Consider the following 19,230-nt stretch of genomic DNA (forward strand, 5'->3'; position numbering starts at 1 on the left):
TTCTTTCGGAGGCCTTGCTAGACCAGTCGGGGCTAGGGCCACCTTGAGAGAATAGGCAGTGGGAAGAAAGATTGGACCAATGTCATCTCGAGGGCTCTCTTTCTTTATCTCATTCACTACGCTAATAAAATAAACAATAGGGATGACTTGATGGAGAAACAAAATGGGCAGTGAATTTGTCCGAGGGCACTCGGCCTTTGTTTCCTTAGCAATAGTCAATGCACTTCGCCCTCCTTTACCAGGGGGTCGTCAGTAGCCCATGGGGACATGGGCGTGGAAACAGAGGTGCACAACCAGGGTTATGCACATCTGCAGTATGTGGTATTACGACCGACAGGTGTTCTTTGCCACCATATGAACGCCCGCGCCCCGCTGTTCTTGTACCGAGAATTACAGAGCAACAGAGCAACAGGGAACGGCGGAACAATAGCCTGACAACAGCAATTGGCAAAAGCAACCGACAACAAAAAGATGAGAGCACACATAGACAGGAGCAGACGACCATGGAAATCCTGGAAAGCCTCCGCCCACAACAATGCGCGTATTCACCCGTTCGTGTTTAATTAAACCTTTGCTGCTCTTCCATCTTTTATCTTCTTTGTCATCCGAACTGGAGCACCGCCCTGACATAGATGTCAAATGTCCAGACAAATTGTCGCGCATGGCTCAGAGGTAGACATGTACAGTACAATATGTAGCGAAAAAAAAGAAGAGAAAAGCTTCCGGGGTTGATGGGGAAAGACGAGCAGGCACCTCAGCTTAGAGTCGAACCACAGCTGGACATCTGGACTCGTTCGGGATGGCTTTCCTTTTCATCCCATGCATAGTTCTTCCGAACGGTTGGGACTAGCGAATTAATATTGCAGAGCCTGAAGCATTCTTTCATCTCTTTTTAGGCATGGATATTCTAGTCGTCAAAAGAGAGCTCTGTCTCTGTTTCATGGGGGCAGCAATCCCAACCTCTTCGTATCAGTCATATAACGTGGAGCATCATCATGCCACCGGCCCCTGGCCCCTGTAGATGTAGCATACTAATCCACTGCGTCTTGTCCCCATTACAGCTCGCCATGGAAGCAAAAAGAGCGTCTTGTTAGGTGTCTGAAAGATCCAGGTAAAGAGTATATTCATGCGTCTGCCCAAACAAAAGTAAGAGAGGATAGGATGGATGCACCCTTGGATGCATTGAGCGCATCATTTTTGACGCCAAGGGACGCATGACAAAGCAGCTCGACCCCTGCCACGCTGTCTTGAGCACCAGACGACCTTTGGGCGTTCAGCTAAAGTAAGCGACGGGGGCAAAATGTCCATATAAGGTTCGTGACGAGGCAAAGGGCGAATGAAAAAGGAAAAGGGCAAGCACGGCCACAATCACTCGATCAGACCCTCGGCAAACCGGAACAACCGCACAAGCAAGGGCGATCACCACTGTTCACACTGAACCAGCGCACCGTGCCTGTGTATACTTGACGAATCCGCTCTAAATCGCCGGAATCATGTCCTTCGTCTTTGAATGGGAGAAGCTCGATGACGAGGTGGCTCTCCAGATCGAGGGCATGATCCATGCTCACTTTCAGCGAATACCCAAACCATCCTTCATGGGCAATATTGCTGTCTCAAAGTTCCGCTTCGGGTCTACGCCGCCGTCTATTACAGTCCTGGACGTGACCGATCCCCTCGAAGAGTGGTACGTGCACATGGACCAAGAGGAGGCACGGTTAGCACAGGAGGCAGCAGAAGCAGGAGGAGGCGAGAGCATGGACGAGGACGAACTTGCCAGTGGCGATGACTACGAAGATGACTACTCCTATTCAGCGGACGGTAGCATTGTCATAGTTGGTGAGGGAGATGATATCGAATATATGGAACCGGGGCCCTTTGCGGAAGGGGAGCAGCTGGAGACCGAGGCCTGGTTGCAACAGCAGCAAGGCGTGCGGAAGAATGATGCGAGTAGTGGCAGTGACTCTTACAAGGAAGAGCTACAGTCGAATCCTCGCTCTAGGGATCCGTCCAGTCGTAATGACGGACCAGCACCTGAACAGAACGCACTCGCGCCAACAGAGGAGCGCAGCAATCGGAATCTGGGGCTCGATACCGACACCAGGAATCTAGCTTCCGCATCAAGAGGCACTTTTTCATCGTCTCTCGACCTGGACGATGTGCCTTCGGCCCAGGGATCCGGCACGACTCACAGTTTGAGCTCTCACGCATCGGATGACGAGATCGAGAGTGAGGCGTTTTATACCCAAGGAGAGTCGACGATCTACCAACGCATGAAGAACCTAGTTATCGATCCTTCCACCCCAGCTCCTCACAGACCAACATCCTCAGACGGAGAATCAGCAATAAACCACACCCATCATCCACATATCAGTCCCACACATTTTCCGCCGACCCCAGGAGGACCTAATGGGAACGTGAGTGGTGGGCTCGGACTCGGCCTTGGTGCCGGTATCGGATCGAGTCCTGGATCAGTCCTTTCATCCGTCATGCAAAATCGATCCACGACACGGCCACTTTCAGCTGCCTCATTTTACAGCTCGCCACCGTCGGCCACGACGGCAGTATCTTCTACAAATGCCGGTTCTGGTCATCCACCCCCGCTACACTTCCCAGATCTATCAGGAATGTTTGTCTCTGGAAACTCTCTTCTGGGACTGAGAGCTGGAACGCCCTCCAGGACCATCCCCGGTACTCCGAGAGGATTTGAGTCGCCTACATTGGCATTTTCGCGGCGGCAAAGCTTTTCAGAAACAGGTGGCGATGATTCCGGCAAGTTTTTAGCCGATGACAGACCAGGAGCACTGCTTAGTGAGTTGCAGAGCAGGGAACAGGACCAGCATAATCCTTCTGTTTACATGTCGCCGGTCGAGGCACTCAGCTTCGATGAGTTTCCGCAGCAGCCCAAGATCATGGAGCACTTAAAGGATGCTGAAAGTGCGGCAGTCAGAGGCGGTAGTAGTCGCAACGGGTCCCAGTCAGGTCGATCACTACATGGCGATCAGAGGAGTCGAAGCAGCAGTTTCCGCCATCATGACTATCACTCCGCTCATTCAGAGCGACGCAACAGATATCCAGATAGGAGACGAAGGAAGCGCGAGGAAGGGCGAGGTGGATATAGTCAGGGTGAACCAAGGACACCGGCATCGTATTTCCCATCGCCCATGCCATCTAAACGACATGAGAATGATATTCAGCTACTGCTGTCGGTGCAATATCAGGGTCAGATGGGGTTCACTATCGAAACGGAACTACTTCTCAACTACCCGACATTTGCGTTCTTGGCATTGCCAGTGAAACTTGTCATCACTGGATTCTCGTTTAAAGGTAAAAGATATGCTGAGGTTTTTGTATTTGATGACTTCGATAGAATGCCTTGTCGTTAACCTCATGTTGTTACAATCTTTTCGTGCTCTGATAGCCAAAGTACTGATGGGATACTTACGCGACCATGTCAATGTATGCTTCCTTGAACCGGAAGATTCCAATGAAAGGTATGGCAACGATGGCTAACTTTTATTCATAGGGTTTAAGCAGAACCTAATTTTGTTTTTGTTTTTGTTTTTGTTTTTGTTTTTGTTTTTTATTGTTGCCATGCTAGTATATTATCAAACGTCAGGATCGAATCCCAAGTTGGTGATGAGCAGAAGCAAGGTACTAGTCGTGCTAAAAATGTCGTATTTGTTCATATACTATCTAGGCACAGTTCGTGTATATTAAGCGCAGTTGGTTTCTTCTGTATTTTTAGCCGTGCTAAAGAACGTTGGCAAAATTGAACGGTTCGTTGTCGAACAGCTCCGAAAGTTCATCACAGAAGATTTTGTCTACCCAAGTTACCACTCCATCGAGCTCGTACGTACATCTCCGCCAGAGATTCCGGCTCCATCAACACAACCAGGAGTGGATGTACATGCAGCAGGGACCTCCTCTTTGCGTTCGCGTCTGCGTTCGCGTTCCTCAGCAACAGCATCCACAACCACTCATCATGCGAGTCATACAGCAACGATGCGCAGTAGTCCTGCTGGCTCGACGACGACTAGTACCAGTCGCTCTACACACAGTGGAGTAGGTGGAGATGGATCGCTGCGAGCCCGAGCCCAAACAATGCCCTATTCTTCTTCACCAACAACGTTGAATTATAGACGTCATTAGAGAACTACAACGAAGGCGAATAACAAAAGCAGCCGTTGTCAGGTCTGTAATAGATGTTTGAGAGCGTCAACATTGGTTATGACCAGCACTTTACTGTAATGGACGGGTTGTGGAACGCAATGACAAATCATGGCACACAGCCTTTCATTCTGGACTACCCCAGGGTCCAAGACCAACGAAATGACGTCGAGAACTATGGACGTGAAAAGCAAACAGAGGCGTCTTTAGTCTGCTAGCTTTTATTTAAGCGACAATGATGCCTGCGTGATGTATTTTGAGCTCCTGTGCCAACAACAAAGGCACGCACCAACTACTTCGCCTAATTTACAAAAATAAAATAAAGCAATACCTAAACGCCTTTAAGCTTTATTTTCCTCAGACAAAGGCCTAGGGTACAGTCGTGCTCCTGGAATGACATAGCGGCAATTGAGGCCCACCATCCTTATATAAGAACAGCAACCTTTGCCTTTCTCGCTCATCACACACTCCACCTAATCCTTTTTTTCATAGTCCCATTATAACTACAAGCCAGAGATGACTACCTCTACAGCGTCCCTCCGGGCGTCCAGCTCACTACCGCGCCGATACCGCCCCCGCACAGGCCTGCTCCGATGCGCCCCTGCATACCTTCTAATGCTCATCTCCGCCATCATCTCCCTCTTCGCAACCTTTACCGCCGCGGCCCCACTCCCGAACTCAGACAAGGATGGTGATCTTGGAGACAACATCCTGGGCGGTGCACGCGAAGGTCCCTACAACATCTCCATCCAAGCCGGTATCGCAGGTGCGATCCTGATCGTTCTCGGAATTATCCTCTGTTTCTTCGGCTACCGTATCTACCATGTGACCCTCTTCATCGTCGGATTCTACTTCCTCGGAAACCTCACCTACATCGGCATGGCCAACGGCGGAGTCACCTCACGGACCCTCTTGCTCGTTGTCTCGATCGTCGTTGGAGTCATTGGCGGAATCTTGCTCATTTTCTGTTCTCGCCTGGGTGTCGCCATCCTAGGTGCGTTGGCTTTCTACGCATTGGGTCTCTGGATCCTGGGCTGGCGTTCCGGTGGAGTCATCAGTAGCTCTTCAGGTCGCATCGCCCTCCTGGTCTGTCTCGCGATCCTGGGATTCATCCTCGGCTTGTTCAACGAGAAGGAGATGGTCATCGTGGGTTCCGCCATCATTGGGGCCTACTCCTTTGTGATTGGCGTCGATATGTACGTGGACACGGGATTCTCCAGTCAGGCGGACTCGTTCATCAACTCGAAAAACTCGGTTGAGTCGCATTTTGAGAACCAGACTGTGGGTGTTTATGCCTTGCTGGGAACCTTCTTGGTCTTGGCAGCGCTTGGAATGATTGTTCAGTTCTATAGTTGGGGTAACAGGGCCACCTGGCGACCTGTTCCTGGCTCGGCTATTGCTCCAGGTACGGTTGTTGCTCCAGGTGCGGTTGCTGCTCCAGGTACGGTTGCTGCTCCAGCGACAGATGTGGTCTACACAGAGAAGCCGCCAGCTCGCTTCGGAGGATTCTTCAGACGCCGCTACTAAACACAAAACCTTCCCCACTTTCCTTAATACTCTCATTCAACCATCTAATGTATAATATCAATCTATAAACCATACCCCTTTAATAATGACTTCATAATAAATTGTCAGTGTAATATTCGTAAATCATTCCTTGTGAACATCCCTCCCTTTGATTTTATTTAATCGAAAAAAAAAAAACGCGTTATCTGCCTGTTTCCATCATCTAATACGGGCGATGGAACACTTTATCCCACATGGCCGCGTCCTTGAACCATCCGCGCCGGTCGACAAAGAATGCCATGCGTTCCTTTTTGCTTCCCAGCATAATGTGTGAACTGCTACCCTCCTTCACAGGTGACGTTCCTTGTGGTCCGACATTAGTGAGCAGCTGCTGACGACATTGCATGTCCTGAATCGGGTAAACGCGATGGTATCCCCGTGGGAATTTGCGTCCAGTCTCGATCCTGACCTGTGTTCCTCCCCTCAACAGCGTCAACTTGGTCACATATCTAAGAATTTTATGCACAGAAATTGAAAAGGTCAATCAAGCCATCCCCGAAAGCGTCCAAAAAAAAAAAAAAGACATTATTCTTCAATGCCCTGATGAGCTGCGGAGCAGAGAAAAAAAATCTAACAGGCGACTCACCTCCACGGGATCGCGCAGATACCGAATGCGATTACAAGTCCTGTGCCGATCAATCCTGCAGAGATAATGATCCGTTTCCTCAACGGCGCCAATGGCACCTCTGTGGACTCGATGCCTTCTGTTCCGGGGAGTGGCAGAGGTGGGGGTGGGGGCTGCGTGGCTGAAAAGATAGGGTTGTCAGTGTAGTGCGTAAAGGCGTATTGAGCGACGTTGCCCCAAAAGATCAGCTGTAGGCCTGCGGTGGCATAGGCCAGGAGGAAGGTCCTGTGGAGCGTTGCTGGCGGCTCATAAAATTGTACATCCCTAATAAAAATAAAAAAAAAAAGGTGCGGCAGATCGGGCAATGGGAATATAGCAAATTATGTCAGCGTTACGCCTCGGTTTGTCTTGCGCCATGTATAAAATGTCGAGATCAAGAGACCACGTACTGTTTGGCGCACATTTCCGCGAGCGTCCTTGAGAAATTCCCAGGTCCAGCAGCAGCTTTCCTGGCCTTCGATCCCGATTCCCTGGCTACCACAGTCGGAGCCGTGGCAGAGCTAGTGAGGGAGGTAGGCGAAGGGGTGGCATTCCTGCTCTTTGAGTCTGGATGGGAGTACTTGAAGGGTGACTTCTTAGAGCCTCCAGTGGCTCCTGGGGTGGCATAGAAGCGTAAAGACGACGAAAACGAGTTACCCTGAGCCATCGATAGTCCTGTTGAGGCATTGGGTAGCCTCCTGAAACAAAGCGCCGTTGGCAAGGCGCGCTGGATCCTGTTCATGGCTGATCGAGTTTTGTGAATGAGAAATGAGGAATGCAAGTCGAGGGTCCGGGTTCCGTCATTCGGGTTACCTGATCAGCAAGAAGGTTGCAAATAAATGGGTTGTATCTGAGACCGTTCAAACCCATTGACCCGCGCAATTCGAAATAAAATTTTGGTCGGCTGCTGTGCGCGCCCCATTCAGTCTTGTAATCCTGTCAATTACTGTATCTTGGATGACTTTTATTATTATTATTCCAATAATGGTTGCCATGAATGCTCGTTGGAAATCGCGGCCTGTGCGAGAACTTGAAATGCTCTCTTGCTTGCTTCGATTGCTTCCTCATTCGATACTCTGACGGCGCGTTCTCGAGCGTATGTTATGAATTTCAACTGTCCACATCTACGTAGGATCTTTTTGGCATGTTGTTGAATTTTGAGGGGAACACTGTCTGCGACGGATAAAACCTCTAAGCCTCGCCTGAATTCCTTATAACCGCCTTCCTTGGTGTCCAGGGTTGAATTGCAGTGCTTAACGAAGCTCCAGTGGTCCCAGTGACAATACGATTTGGTTGAGAAGAAAGGTGATATGTCAAGTTCTGCGGACGCCCTCCATTGGCGAGGATCGTCAATTCCGGCATCGCTAGAGGTGGCCACGCCGCCATCATTGTTGTAAAGGCCGATGAGATTGCCGATGCTGCTGTCCTCGCTGCCGTTCGTGTTGTTATCTCTGCGACTGCCCTTGCTGGATCTGTTGGCTTCATTGCGAACGTTGTTACGTGGAGCAGTCCTCACAGCATGTTTACGAGCGTACGCCAAAAAGACCAAGCGACGCAATCGGCTAAGAATTTTGCTGGCATGCTTTTGAACCTTACGGGGAACACCCTCAGCGGTAACGATAACCTGCAGGCCACGTTTGAACTGCTCATAATCATCATGCATGGAGGTGAGAGTCGAATCACTGTGTTTGACGAAGACCCGATGGTCCCAGTGCCAATACATCTTGGTTGAAAGAATGTCGAAATGCCAAACTCTGTGGGTGCCTTCCATTGGCGAGGGTCGCCAATTTCGGCATTGCTGAAGGTGACCACGCCGCCATCACTGCCGCTGAAGTTGTTAAGGTTATCCGCGCTGTCATTCTTGCTGCCGCGAGTATTATGATTGCAGGCATTCCTCTTTTTAGAGGGGTTAATGGTGTGGATATGCTCCAAAGCGCGGCTGCGGCCGAGGAAGCCTTTCACGACTTTGGGCATGATGTACCTCGCGGTCGCAATCGCTATGAACGACGGCGCCTAGTTTTCTGTGAACGAAATAAACGAGGTGTCGGTACTAAATTGAGCAATTAACAATTATCTAGAGATGCGAGGAGCGATATATGGCAGAAATACCTCAGCCGGATTCTTGCACGCAAACGTACCAAGGACATAAACAACTCTATTTTGAGGCTTTACTTATCGCTCGACACATACCCCAAGCAACCGCTAGGTACAGACAAGATCAGAAGACAACGTGGGTTAGTTAAAAGTCTAGCATACAATATCACATCACCACCAGCTGAACAACAAACATAGCGAATGCAATGGATGCGCGACCAGGCTTCTTCCGCAGCTTCAATTCCAAACCACAAAGGATACCAAGCATAACTCGTACTGAGGTGCAAGGCTTGAAGCAGCTTTAGCGTTCCATCTGGAGTACAACTCGCAGGACACAGCAGGTGAAGGGCCATGGTACCGACATCGGACAAAACTACAGCTGGAAGCTGCTGATACAAGCGCGCAGACTGTACCTTGAAGAATGAAAAACCAACCCCTGTTGCTATTGGGATGCGCATAATGGAATAACGTGTCATGGAAGCGTGAATCTCTGACACTTACCATGCATTCGGGATGCACAACCGGATTGATGGTAGACGGTAGAAAGAGTGCCATGTGAATACCTTGGCAAAAAAAAAAAGATTATGACGTCATAATAATGTTTTGTGTGGAGAGAAGCCGCTTCGGGCCCTTGGGCTCTCAATCCAACTTACCCATTATGTCGCTAACCTGGAGCCCAAAGGGAGCCCAAGTGGACAGGTACTTCTTGGAAATATCCTGGAGACAATGGAGCGTGGAGTCATTTCTGCTTGAGAACAATGCCACTGAAGACAACATAAGTGAGCTCTACACCATATTCAGAGCAAGCATGCGAGTGCTCCTCAACCTGGACAGGGCGCCTTCAAAAGTGAGGACGCTGGTGTCAACCATGTCCAGCAGCATGTCGAAGACTGAGTTCACAAAGATTTTTTGCCAGATGTGGGTGGAGCAGAGCACGGAAGATGCTGTTGTGAGCTCGCAGGCCGCGCAGCGCGGAGTCCAGGTAAGGTTATGAGTATAGCCTTGTCAAGTACTGTAGCCTATATACACATAGAAGATACGCATGTTCTCACGCGAATTGCCTTATTTCTTCAGCACAATTATCCAGCAAGGACGGGCAGTCTGGAAAGGCCAACAGGAACCAAGATAAAGCACATCGACAGCTAGCAGTAAGCACTTTCCTTGAACTGTTCTGCACTCTAATTGCACTTTTTCACATTAACTTAGACCGGCTCTACATGTCCTGGGAACTTTGATAGGCATCTGCTGAGCTCAAGGAGATCGAGGTCGTCCCAGAGTACGATGTCGTCGAGTTCGAGAGCAAGGTCGGAGCGCTGGATTGAGCCCTCTTCTGGAGGCTCAAGTGTAGTGGACGATGTGTGGAGGATGTCCTGATCAAGGCAGCACGAAAGATGACGCGGATACAGTAGGTTCTTATCACTTTGATGCTACGGTGCCTCTATGGCTAGATACACTAACCACTTTGTATCTACTCTGCACCGTAGCCATGTACACTCTCTAATCATCTACACGGCGGACGAGCTCACAAAACGTCTGTTCAGTTCCGAGGAATGGAAAGAGATTTGCAGAACCTATCCTGTACACCTGGAAGAGCTCTCCACCGAGACGCGGGAGTATCTTCAGACATTCCACACGTTTGACATCCAAGGCATACACAGGGCAGCTAATGCTCCTATCCCAGTCATCGGTCAATATAAGCACGAAAAGCACTGGGAACTACACTGGATAAGGAATTCCGTCGTCCAATGGTAAGGAACTCCATCCGCTAATATTCTCTTCACGATAGTCAGGAAAAGGAAGGAGGGTTCACATTCGAATGGCCCTTCTCAATCTTTATTTCTGCCCTTGTAGGCTCGGCCTATATTCTGAGACGCCTTCGCCCATGGCGGAGAAGGACAACAGCGAGTCATTCTGGAGAAATGACGTGTATGGGGTTATCAACTCGCTCATGAGGGACGTTCCATACATGCGCATGGTGCATGGAGAGCTAACGGTCAAGGAGTCTGCCCAGCGGAGAAACATGCAAAAGACAGGCGATTCAGGCCGCACTGATCTCGGATACAAGTGCGACGGGCTCTTCCAGGTTTCAGGACATCCCAACGCGAATGTGGGTGTTGTCGAAGCTGGCAAGTCGTTCAACAACAACGTCGATAAGAAGTACCGTGAGGACTGTGTCAAAATGACGCGCGAGCTCCATGATATGTTGCGCGTTCGCATTGCCAACCTTCGTGTTTACAGCCGAGCCAGGGAGCTTACAGTTTTAGGCTATGTTATCTCTGGTGAGTACACCTGAAAGTCATCGCATATGGACCACTCAGAGCAGAATCCACGGATACCAATGCTGCTTTCTTTTTTTTAAAAAAAAAAAAAAAAAAAGCCCTGTTATCCAGACAATGTTTGCATCCGCATCCGGCGGCTATATCGTTCGCATCGCACAGCACTAGAACATCCATAGTGTAGCGACAGACACCTCCGACTTTCCGGCCAACGTACGGGTTCTGGAACATCTTCTTTCCACGAAGAAACTGCTTATCAAGACTAAATTAATATTGAAAGAGTGGCCTCGGCTCCCAAACCCCAAGGAACAGATGAAGGCAAAGCAGGTGCAGAGCGAAGATGAGCAGGAGGAAGAAAAGAACGAAGAGGTCGAGGAGGAAAGGTATGATGAAGAAGACAAGGAGAAAGAGGAGGAGGAGGAAGAGGAGGAAGAAACAGAGTAGGAGGAGTAGGAGGAGCAAGAGGAGCAAAAGGAAGCGGAGAAAGGAGCTGTTCCTTTGCCTTCCACACCGCGCCTTGCCCTGAAGCGGCAGCTCAGCGAACTCACCATCCCTTTGCTCCAGAGCACTCCAGAGAGAGCCATGAAGAAGAGGACCTTCAATATTTAAGTCGTAACAGTCCTTGGAAGGAACATGTCTTCCAATGCTCTCGAGCCATAACAAGGCGGATGCCAGAGGGGAAGTATGCCTTGGAATAAAAGAAGGCCCATCGAAGTCCCGTACAAGCCGCATTCAGCTTTCTTTAACATCGTCGCATGCTGCTGTTGGTTCGTCCCTTGTCAAGGTTTAATAGACACAGCAAATAACAGCAAAAACGCGTCATGCGCTTGCTGTAGTGTCATAGTCGTGGCTACACTGAGCCGACGATTAGGTTCCAGCTCTCACTACGCACATGGGATAGGCCCTCTTCTATAAGCATGGCTCCTTAAACGCCATGCAATTACAAAGCTATTGACTAGCCTATTTCATGGAGCCAACAAACTACTCATTTCAAAATGAAACATAGAGTCGAGAATGCCGTGAGAAAGATTGCTGTCGCGCCATTTCAAGTAATGAAAGGCACTCGGAGAGGATTAGACTATCATGGATTTCTAGACCTTTATTCATCCTTTCTCTCTTTCTGCTTCTACCCCTCCTACCTGCTGGTTTTAGCATGATGTGCCATAACAACAGCTACCATCATCAGTATCCATTATTTACCCCATGCCATATCATCCATCGGACACATTAGCGGCTACTATACAGGGGGTAGCCTTGAATGTCTTAGTGGGAGGCTAGATGGATTTGAATGGCCATGACTCGGTCATGGTTTCTTCCACTAGGTCATATCGGTTCACATTTCGCCATTTCCCATCCCCTCCTTCCTTCGTTCTTCTCTCGCAGTACAGGATGCAGCAACACAGATGCAGAGGGGTTGGATCCAGCGGGTAAACAGCAATGTGAAGCCGTGGTGTATTCATTTGTTGATGCTGTGGAGAAATTTAAAAATACGCTCTGTTCCCAGGGATGAACGCCCAAAAATGTGGAGGGAAAATAACCGGTGTCTTGGCCTGAGCTTGTCCCCCGACCCAGCCAGTCGGGCCCGAGGTTGCATCATCTTGTTGCCCTCTTTTCTTCCTCTGGCACTTCTCTTCCTTATTCCAACTTTGCCATCACTTTCTCATCCTCATTCACTACAGTCTTCATTCCCTCAATTGCCACCTCTGCATCCCACGAACATAACACCACCCTTCTATTAATATATCCTCGCCAAATCAAGGCGTTGCTTCACACCTACCCTCCACGCCTTCTCCTTCCACATCCGGATAATGACCGCCTCTCACCACCGCCAAAACGACCAAGAGACTATCCTCGTCACCGGAGGGGCCGGATTCATTGGTTCCCATACCGTTGTTCAGCTCCTCAGCCTCAGCAAGCGTCTTGTCATCGTCGATAATCTCTGCAACTCTTCAGAAGAAGCCTTGCATCGGGCGCAAGCCCTTGCTCACAACCCAAAGGGGTCTCTGATTTTCCACAAGGTCGATCTGCTCGACGGAGACGCACTGCAGAAGGTCTTTGATCTCTACACATTCTCGGCCTGCATCCATTTCGCAGGACTCAAGGCAGTAGGCGAATCCTCCAAGATTCCTCTCGGATATTACCAGACCAACATCACAGGAACCCTCAATCTGGTGCAGCTACTGCAGCAGCATCAGTGCCGAAATTTAATCTTTTCGTCCTCGGCCACCGTCTATGGATTGACATCATCGCCCGAACCCATCAAGGAGGATGCGCCGATCAAGGCAACGAACCCCTACGGACGCACCAAGCAGTACATCGAAGAGATTCTCAGGGACACCGCTGCCAGCGAACCAGACAAATGGAACATCATTCTTCTGCGGTACTTCAACCCTGTCGGTGCACATGAGTCTGGAAGGATTGGCGAGGATTCCAACGGACCACCCAACAACCTGATGCCCTATGTGGCCCAGGTCGCCATCGGACGACGCTCCATCGTTAATGTCTTTGGAGACGACTACGACACAAAGGACGGCACCGGTGTTCGGGATTATATTCACATCGAGGACTTGGCGCGGGGACATGTGGCAGCACTGGGAAAGATCGAGACCGTCAGGCGATCCAGCAAGACGCTGGGCTGTGTTCCTTACAATCTGGGAACCGGGATCGGACACTCTGTCATGGAGATGATCAACAGCATGTCTGAAGTGGTGGGCCGTAAGCTGCCTTACAAGATCGTTGAAAGGAGACCCGGCGATGTGGCGACGGTCATTGCAGACCCCTCACTGGCGGCCAAAGAGATGGACTGGAAGGCAGAAAAGACGCTGAAGGACATGTGCACAGACCTATGGAGGTGGCAGATACAGAACCCAGAGGGATACGCTGGGTCTCAGACGACACATGGGCCCAGTTTGGCATCTCCACTGACACCCTCACCGGTGCTACATTCTCATATTGCTCTGCCAACCATGGCAATGGGAGCCAAGGCGATGTCAGCATCGATTTCACCAGGAAAGAAGGCAGCGCTCGATAGGAGGTCGACGCCATCGCCTCCTCCATTTACGATGGCGAACTCGCCAGTCAATTCGCCTCAGCCTGCTAGGACTGCAAAGAAGGCACACCAGAACGCCTTCTAAGGAGGACCAACATTATCCTCACTATCGTTGTCATCATCATTCGTCGTTTTGTTTGTTAGTCTATTCGTTAGTCTTGTCTTTCATGTATTATGCTCATCATTAAAACAACCGTACCTAAATTAGTAGGAAAAGGAAAAAAATGATACACAACGCGTTTATGGCAGCTCAATCTCAGCGACAAAGTCTCCCATGGCAGAATGTTGCTTCGCCCAATGATGCGTGCGATGTAGAGCGGAGCCCGAGGACTCAGGAAGGCATGCTTGTTTATTATGCGCTTGATTAGAACCCTCCCTTATGGATGCCCTCCTCCTGCTGCTGCTCCACACAGTTGAAACTGCTCCGATCGCCTCTTGACCGATTCCTTGTTGCTGCGCACGCTCGCTGCAAACGATGGGATCAGTAGAAGCGAATCTAGGATGAATAGAAGGCTTGTCCCCCGTATACTACTGGAGCCAATTTCAATAGTGTGCTGAGATGCTGTAGGGAATAGGCATTGTTTCCTAGTCAAGCGGTGTGTAGATCACATAAGGTGCAGTAGCCAACCATGCCACATATACCCGTCATTTCTAGCTGCTTGTAGTATCTACTACTCTCCACACCTTTGAAAGAAAGATGCCGCTGTGACTTACCTTTCGGATTCATTGAATTTAATGCCTCCTATCCGCTTCTAGTTTGAAGTGGACTTGGCTCATTAACAAGGAACCGGCTAGGCGATATTGCTGCAGGTTCATATCCGTAACCAGGGGGGAGGGTGGGGGGAAGTTTCTGTACTATGGAGTACCTTTCTTAAAGGCATAAAATCACGCGTTTTATAAACTATTTCGAACAAGACAGCACGAGTTTTAGGACCTGAGGGTTAAAGGAAAGAACCTGACGGAGGTCAGAATGGTTAGAACGAAGGAGGAGCGGAAAAAAAAAAGGAAACCGCAAAGAGAGCTTGAGAAATGAACTTTGTCGCCACCAATTTTTTATTGCATTGTTATTGGCCAGTTGTCCTGCTGTGCTTACCAAGTTGAACACACCACACGGCTCAGCATCGTTTGCCTGATTAGACAGAGTGGGCACTTCCCACTCCAGGGCGCCGGCCCACCACGCTTCCCTGTGGCTGAAACATACTAGATTCTTCGTACTAAACCCATGTAAACATCCAATGCACCCCGGATTAGCAGAGTGCTCGCAGATCGCGACAAACAAGTTGTACGCGTCAGGAGCAGGCTGCGCAGCGCGGAGTGTAGGCAAAGTTACGATGAACATGGTCTAATCAAGATACTGTAGTCTATATACATGTGGAAGATGCGCCTGCTTTCACTTCAATTGCCTTATTTCTTCTTCAGCACAATCGTCTAGTAAGAGCAGGCAGTCTGGGAATGGTCAACAAGAGGCCAAAACAAGGCATAAGGGCAGCCAGTAGTATTAATAGCGTCAAAGAATGTAAATGTAGAATCATTTATTGTTGTTGACATTTATGAACGACCCATCATCGCCAAGCTGCTTGTTTTTGTCGTTTTTATTTGAGAAAAATAAAAAGAGTACATTCAAAATGTACTTTATGAGTTTGTAAAGAACTGGCTAACCATGTCCTTGACCATCGATACATCGTACCGAACATACTTTTGAACATTCTTTGTAAACTCCATCGTCGTACCGCTACCATTTGAAGATGCGTATTTGGTCAAGAACTTGTCGTACATGGGGATCAGCACCTGGTGCACATCCTTGAGCACCATCGTTCTCAGATCCACATCCGGAATTGAATACTGCTTCTGTGTCTTCCATAGTTCGTCAAAGTCGTGGTTGAAGTTCTTGAATTTATCCTTGACCATTTGACGCTGGTTCGAGTTCAACACATGCTGCACACCGCCGTCCTGGAGGTATGTCACATCCATCAGGTGCTCCACACAGGTCTTCCAATTGTCCTGATACAAGTCCACGCTCTGCTTCAATGGTCGTTCATAAACGGCCGAAGTCAGACTATTCGGTGCCAGATGGGCGGTATCCGGTCCGTTGAGGGTCTCCAACAGTCCTGGCGTGGTGCGGACAGATTTCGAGATGTAAAAGTAGTTGTTGAGCAAAAACAGCTGGGCCAGGGACTGGCCCTTTTTGTAGAACTTGGACTTTACGTCAATGTTCTGCACTAACGCCTCCAACACGTCCGCTACAAGTACCAAAAAAAAAAAAAAAAAAAAAAAAAAACCGCTTAGTACTTCTGGCACTACTCAAATATCCACGATAAAAATTGTTTTGCATGGATTTGTGCTAGTCTCCATAACTGCAAACACAGCAACACAGGAAATTTATCAATTTAGTTGAATTGAGTTATGCCAGCAGCATTTTGGAATTTGAGACAGTTCCTTCAACATACCAAAATAATGCTGCATAGCAGAGCTTCGTCCAGATCGTCCAGCAGCCTGAGGGCGGCGGTTCTGTGAAGCGCCAGCCTCGGGGCTGTTCCAGTTTCCATCTCCAATGAGATTGAGAATCGACTCCACCATCGGTTGATAGTTCATTAGGCGCTTCATGTAATTGAGGGTCTAGAAAAGACATTATACAGTGGAAGAAGCAGTATCAAGATAAGTCGAATGCGGTATAACTTGTTTGCAATGGGTAAACAAGTAGCGGTTCCTTACATCTGAGGTCATTTGATGCACGGTTCCGTCCAGCGGCATAGCTTGGTATTTGGGGTTATTTTGGTTCTACACATCGAACGAATAATAAAAATACAAGACGTTAATATAGGAATACGTTCTAAAACGGTGTCAGGCTGTTAAAAAGTACGCCCATGCGAAGAAGCTTACTCTAACGTCGGCGAGAAAGTCAATGAAGGTTCTCATGGCGGTTGCCTTGAAGGTCTTGAGCAGCTCTAGTGCGTCGTTCTCCTTTTGACGTCTTGCAAGCTAGTGTATCCATGACAGCAAACACACCATATCAGTCGTCTGTTCCTAAAACTGTCCTTCTTTCAAATGCGTAGAATGCACAGAAGCAATGCACTTACCCCGAAAACACTTTCAAAGGTGTTCATGTTAGACTCAAGGGCCTCAATGACATCAAAAAGGACGCCGACCTCAGACGTATACGTCTTCCTGATCCGCCTCGTGATGATCCTTCCTGTCTCTACCCATTGCTCGATCGGGGGCATGATCGACCCCATGAATGCGAGACTTAATAACTTGGGATCTAGAAGAGTGTCGGCCAGATCAGCTTCGTTCTAAAACAAAGGAAAGGTCGTCTTGTTCGGTCAGAGATGAGTTTACGGACAAGTATCACATTCGCAAAGGTCATAGATGAGACTCATACCCTGCAAAGCTTGAGTAGAGAGGTCGTGTAGGGAATGAATGGGCTCGTGTCCTTTTCGTAGACGCCCTTCAATTCGACATTAGAGGATTGGTAAAGTGGTGCCAGTGACTTGATCATTGTGTTGGCACGGATCTCACAGTACGACTTCAGATATCCAGTTGGTGTTGCATTAGGATCCAGATCGATTTCGGCCAGACTCTTGGAGATTGTGATAAAAGCCTGGGCGGTGTTCGCAGGGAATGGTGGAATATCCTTGCGGTCGGATGAGGTGACAACCTTGAGGTCCAATGGCGGGCTGTTTTGTGTCAAAAGCTTCCTGAACAACTCGTTCAACTGCCCTGCTGCGACATTGAGACTTCGTTTCTATCATTGTAACAACGATTTTCAAAAGAACCATGATCAATAACGATCGATTCTTTGACTTGATTAGAAATTCATACCGACGCATGCTTCGCTTACCAGCTGTTGCACTACTCGCTCACCAGCCTTGAGTTTGACTAAGCTCATGGTCCGCAGATACTCCCGTATCCGTCCGATTGATTGGAGATAGGAATGCAGGTCATGTTCTGTCAATGGTCGTACCACAATCGCCTCCTCCTGAGCTGCCAAATCAAAGTATGAGAGAATTGCCTCTAGTGCTGCGACAGTCTGATCCATATCTATTGAAGCCGAACAATATACCAAGTGGTTAGTGTCTCCTAACGCTTTCAACTGCGAATGCGACTGGATAGTTACAGCCTCAGTGTACATACTTCCTGCGAGGCGCGTAAGGGACTGGGTGGATTTGTGGATCGGCAGGACAGAGGTCTCGAGGCTGGCGAGACGTGTGTCGAACGAGTTCAAGATGTCAACCTAGTGTGCATACAGCTCGAGTGTCAGGCACGGATTGGTCTTTCTGTCTTCTCAGTTTCTTTCCATGGGTGCGAGGTCGTGGTATTACCATCTTTGTCGAGACAGTGTTAGTCTTGTTTAGGTTGGTCTCCAGGCCGCTGAGTTCCGCAACCTCCTCGTCGAGAAAGGTCTTGTTCTCCCTAATGCTATTTTTCAGTTGAAGACATGAGTACTTGTAAGATTTGATGATGGATGGTTGATGGGTTGATGGAACGGATGAGAACACATTCAAAATGTGTGCTGAACGAACCCTTCTGTGGTGATGGCCATGTCGGTTTTGGTGTGTATTGGGCTGTGGTGTGCTCAAACTATGTGCATGTAAAACTCAGCTTCGAAGGCCCTGGTTGATGCCTCTCTGTCTCTCCCTCTCTCTATCTCTGTCTAGGTGGAGGTGTGGTGTCGGTAGATTGGTCTGCTGCTCCCGAATGAGTCCTGGATGGTGTTCTTGATGTCTGAAGCGAGGAAAGAAAGAAGTGATGCAAAAAGCTAATATGGGTTTTCATGTGGAGGCCGAAGAGGTCGTTGCAATATTGCATGGGAATCGAATGGTCTTAAAATTGTCACGCGTCAAAAAGCAGAAAACGAACGTATCAAACCCGCCTCCGTGGCCAAAACAAGAGGGATGCACAGATCGATTGCACTTCAGGCAGTATCGTCCACTCCTTATGAACATGTTCGACATGTCCAAACCGCTGCAAGGTTTATCGAAACCCTTCGAGAAGCTCTGCAGGTGACGATGAGAGGACACCACTTGTTTGCGATTTCAGTGAGTATGGCATAGTGGATTTCCTTGGTGAACAGACAGAGGTGGCCTACTATGCCTGTTCCTGAGCAATGTTGCTCGCGTTTGAAGTGCGATGGACGGTTTTGCACATTCAAATTCAGACGTTTTCCAGCCTTTTCAGTTTCATCTCCATAAATTGACGGATCAAATAGACGACGCAGTGAGCAGGGCCGGCTGATCCCAGTAAACAGGACCCTTTCCCTGAAATCCTTTAAGGTGGACATCGAGATACCACAGGTTCCCAGTCCGCACCTTTATAGTTACCCTTTCTTCCCTTCTTTCTTGCTGCATGCATGTAGTCGCTACTGCTTTGTCCCCCCTCTTCGTGTGCTGAATGATGCTATGTCGGCGTTTATCGAGTGTTTTTCTGCAGTACTGCTCCGGTATGTTGTGTCCTCCCCCCCCCCTCCTCCCCTGTCT

The 19,230-nt window shown here is 49.0% G+C and overlaps 8 protein-coding genes across 8 annotated transcripts; 5 read left to right on the top strand and 3 right to left on the bottom strand.

The window, feature by feature from the left end:
• Positions 1–1,365: 1,365 nt before the first annotated feature.
• On the top strand, positions 1,366–4,172 carry BC939DRAFT_494457 (uncharacterized protein; the record flags this gene model as incomplete). Its single annotated transcript, XM_051559604.1, has 5 exons — positions 1,366–3,324; positions 3,419–3,491; positions 3,599–3,651; positions 3,746–3,849; positions 4,140–4,172. The coding sequence occupies exons 1-5, from the start codon at positions 1,494–1,496 to the stop codon at positions 4,170–4,172; spliced, it is 2,094 nt and encodes a 697-aa protein (XP_051410256.1). The 5' UTR covers positions 1,366–1,493.
• Positions 4,173–4,643: 471 nt separating this feature from the next.
• On the top strand, positions 4,644–5,710 carry BC939DRAFT_457194 (uncharacterized protein). Its single transcript, XM_051556443.1, has one exon. It carries the CDS (start codon positions 4,684–4,686, stop codon positions 5,692–5,694), a length of 1,011 nt encoding a protein of 336 aa, XP_051410257.1. The 5' UTR covers positions 4,644–4,683; the 3' UTR covers positions 5,695–5,710.
• A 110-nt stretch (positions 5,711–5,820) lies between these two features.
• Positions 5,821–7,231, bottom strand: BC939DRAFT_227443 (uncharacterized protein). Its single transcript, XM_051550832.1, has 4 exons — positions 6,995–7,231; positions 6,748–6,858; positions 6,320–6,622; positions 5,821–6,182 (listed from the first exon to the last, which is right to left on the bottom strand). The coding sequence occupies exons 2-4, from the start codon at positions 6,759–6,761 to the stop codon at positions 5,897–5,899; spliced, it is 603 nt and encodes a 200-aa protein (XP_051410258.1). The 5' UTR covers positions 6,762–6,858; positions 6,995–7,231; the 3' UTR covers positions 5,821–5,896.
• Positions 7,232–7,310: 79 nt separating this feature from the next.
• On the bottom strand, positions 7,311–8,311 carry BC939DRAFT_504843 (uncharacterized protein; the record flags this gene model as incomplete). The annotated part of the gene is made up of 2 exons (XM_051560573.1): positions 7,311–8,019; positions 8,091–8,311. The coding sequence occupies 2 exons, from the start codon at positions 8,309–8,311 to the stop codon at positions 7,311–7,313; spliced, it is 930 nt and encodes a 309-aa protein (XP_051410259.1).
• Positions 8,312–9,299: 988 nt separating this feature from the next.
• Positions 9,300–9,753, top strand: BC939DRAFT_504844 (uncharacterized protein; the record flags this gene model as incomplete). The annotated part of the gene is made up of 3 exons (XM_051560574.1): positions 9,300–9,413; positions 9,523–9,579; positions 9,670–9,753. 3 exons carry the CDS (start codon positions 9,300–9,302, stop codon positions 9,751–9,753), a joined length of 255 nt encoding a protein of 84 aa, XP_051410260.1.
• Positions 9,754–9,822: 69 nt separating this feature from the next.
• BC939DRAFT_504845 (uncharacterized protein) lies at positions 9,823–11,151 on the top strand (the record flags this gene model as incomplete). The annotated part of the gene is made up of 4 exons (XM_051560575.1): positions 9,823–9,836; positions 9,916–10,179; positions 10,283–10,710; positions 10,988–11,151. The coding sequence occupies 4 exons, from the start codon at positions 9,823–9,825 to the stop codon at positions 11,149–11,151; spliced, it is 870 nt and encodes a 289-aa protein (XP_051410261.1).
• A 1,195-nt stretch (positions 11,152–12,346) lies between these two features.
• Positions 12,347–13,947, top strand: BC939DRAFT_457203 (uncharacterized protein). Its single transcript, XM_051556444.1, has one exon. The coding sequence runs from the start codon at positions 12,516–12,518 to the stop codon at positions 13,839–13,841; it is 1,326 nt and encodes a 441-aa protein (XP_051410262.1). The 5' UTR covers positions 12,347–12,515; the 3' UTR covers positions 13,842–13,947.
• A 1,375-nt stretch (positions 13,948–15,322) lies between these two features.
• Positions 15,323–18,617, bottom strand: BC939DRAFT_457205 (Cullin repeat-like-containing domain protein). The gene is made up of 10 exons (XM_051556445.1): positions 18,277–18,617; positions 18,076–18,172; positions 17,888–17,987; positions 17,595–17,794; positions 17,136–17,498; positions 16,834–17,046; positions 16,637–16,735; positions 16,469–16,534; positions 16,204–16,372; positions 15,323–15,996 (listed from the first exon to the last, which is right to left on the bottom strand). The coding sequence occupies exons 1-10, from the start codon at positions 18,294–18,296 to the stop codon at positions 15,389–15,391; spliced, it is 1,935 nt and encodes a 644-aa protein (XP_051410263.1). The 5' UTR covers positions 18,297–18,617; the 3' UTR covers positions 15,323–15,388.
• Between the last annotated feature and the right edge of the window lie 613 nt (positions 18,618–19,230).

Source organism: Gamsiella multidivaricata (genome assembly GCF_025024155.1).
Source record: "Gamsiella multidivaricata strain RSA 2152 chromosome Unknown BC939scaffold_50, whole genome shotgun sequence".
NCBI lineage: Eukaryota > Fungi > Mortierellomycota > Mortierellomycetes > Mortierellales > Mortierellaceae > Gamsiella > Gamsiella multidivaricata.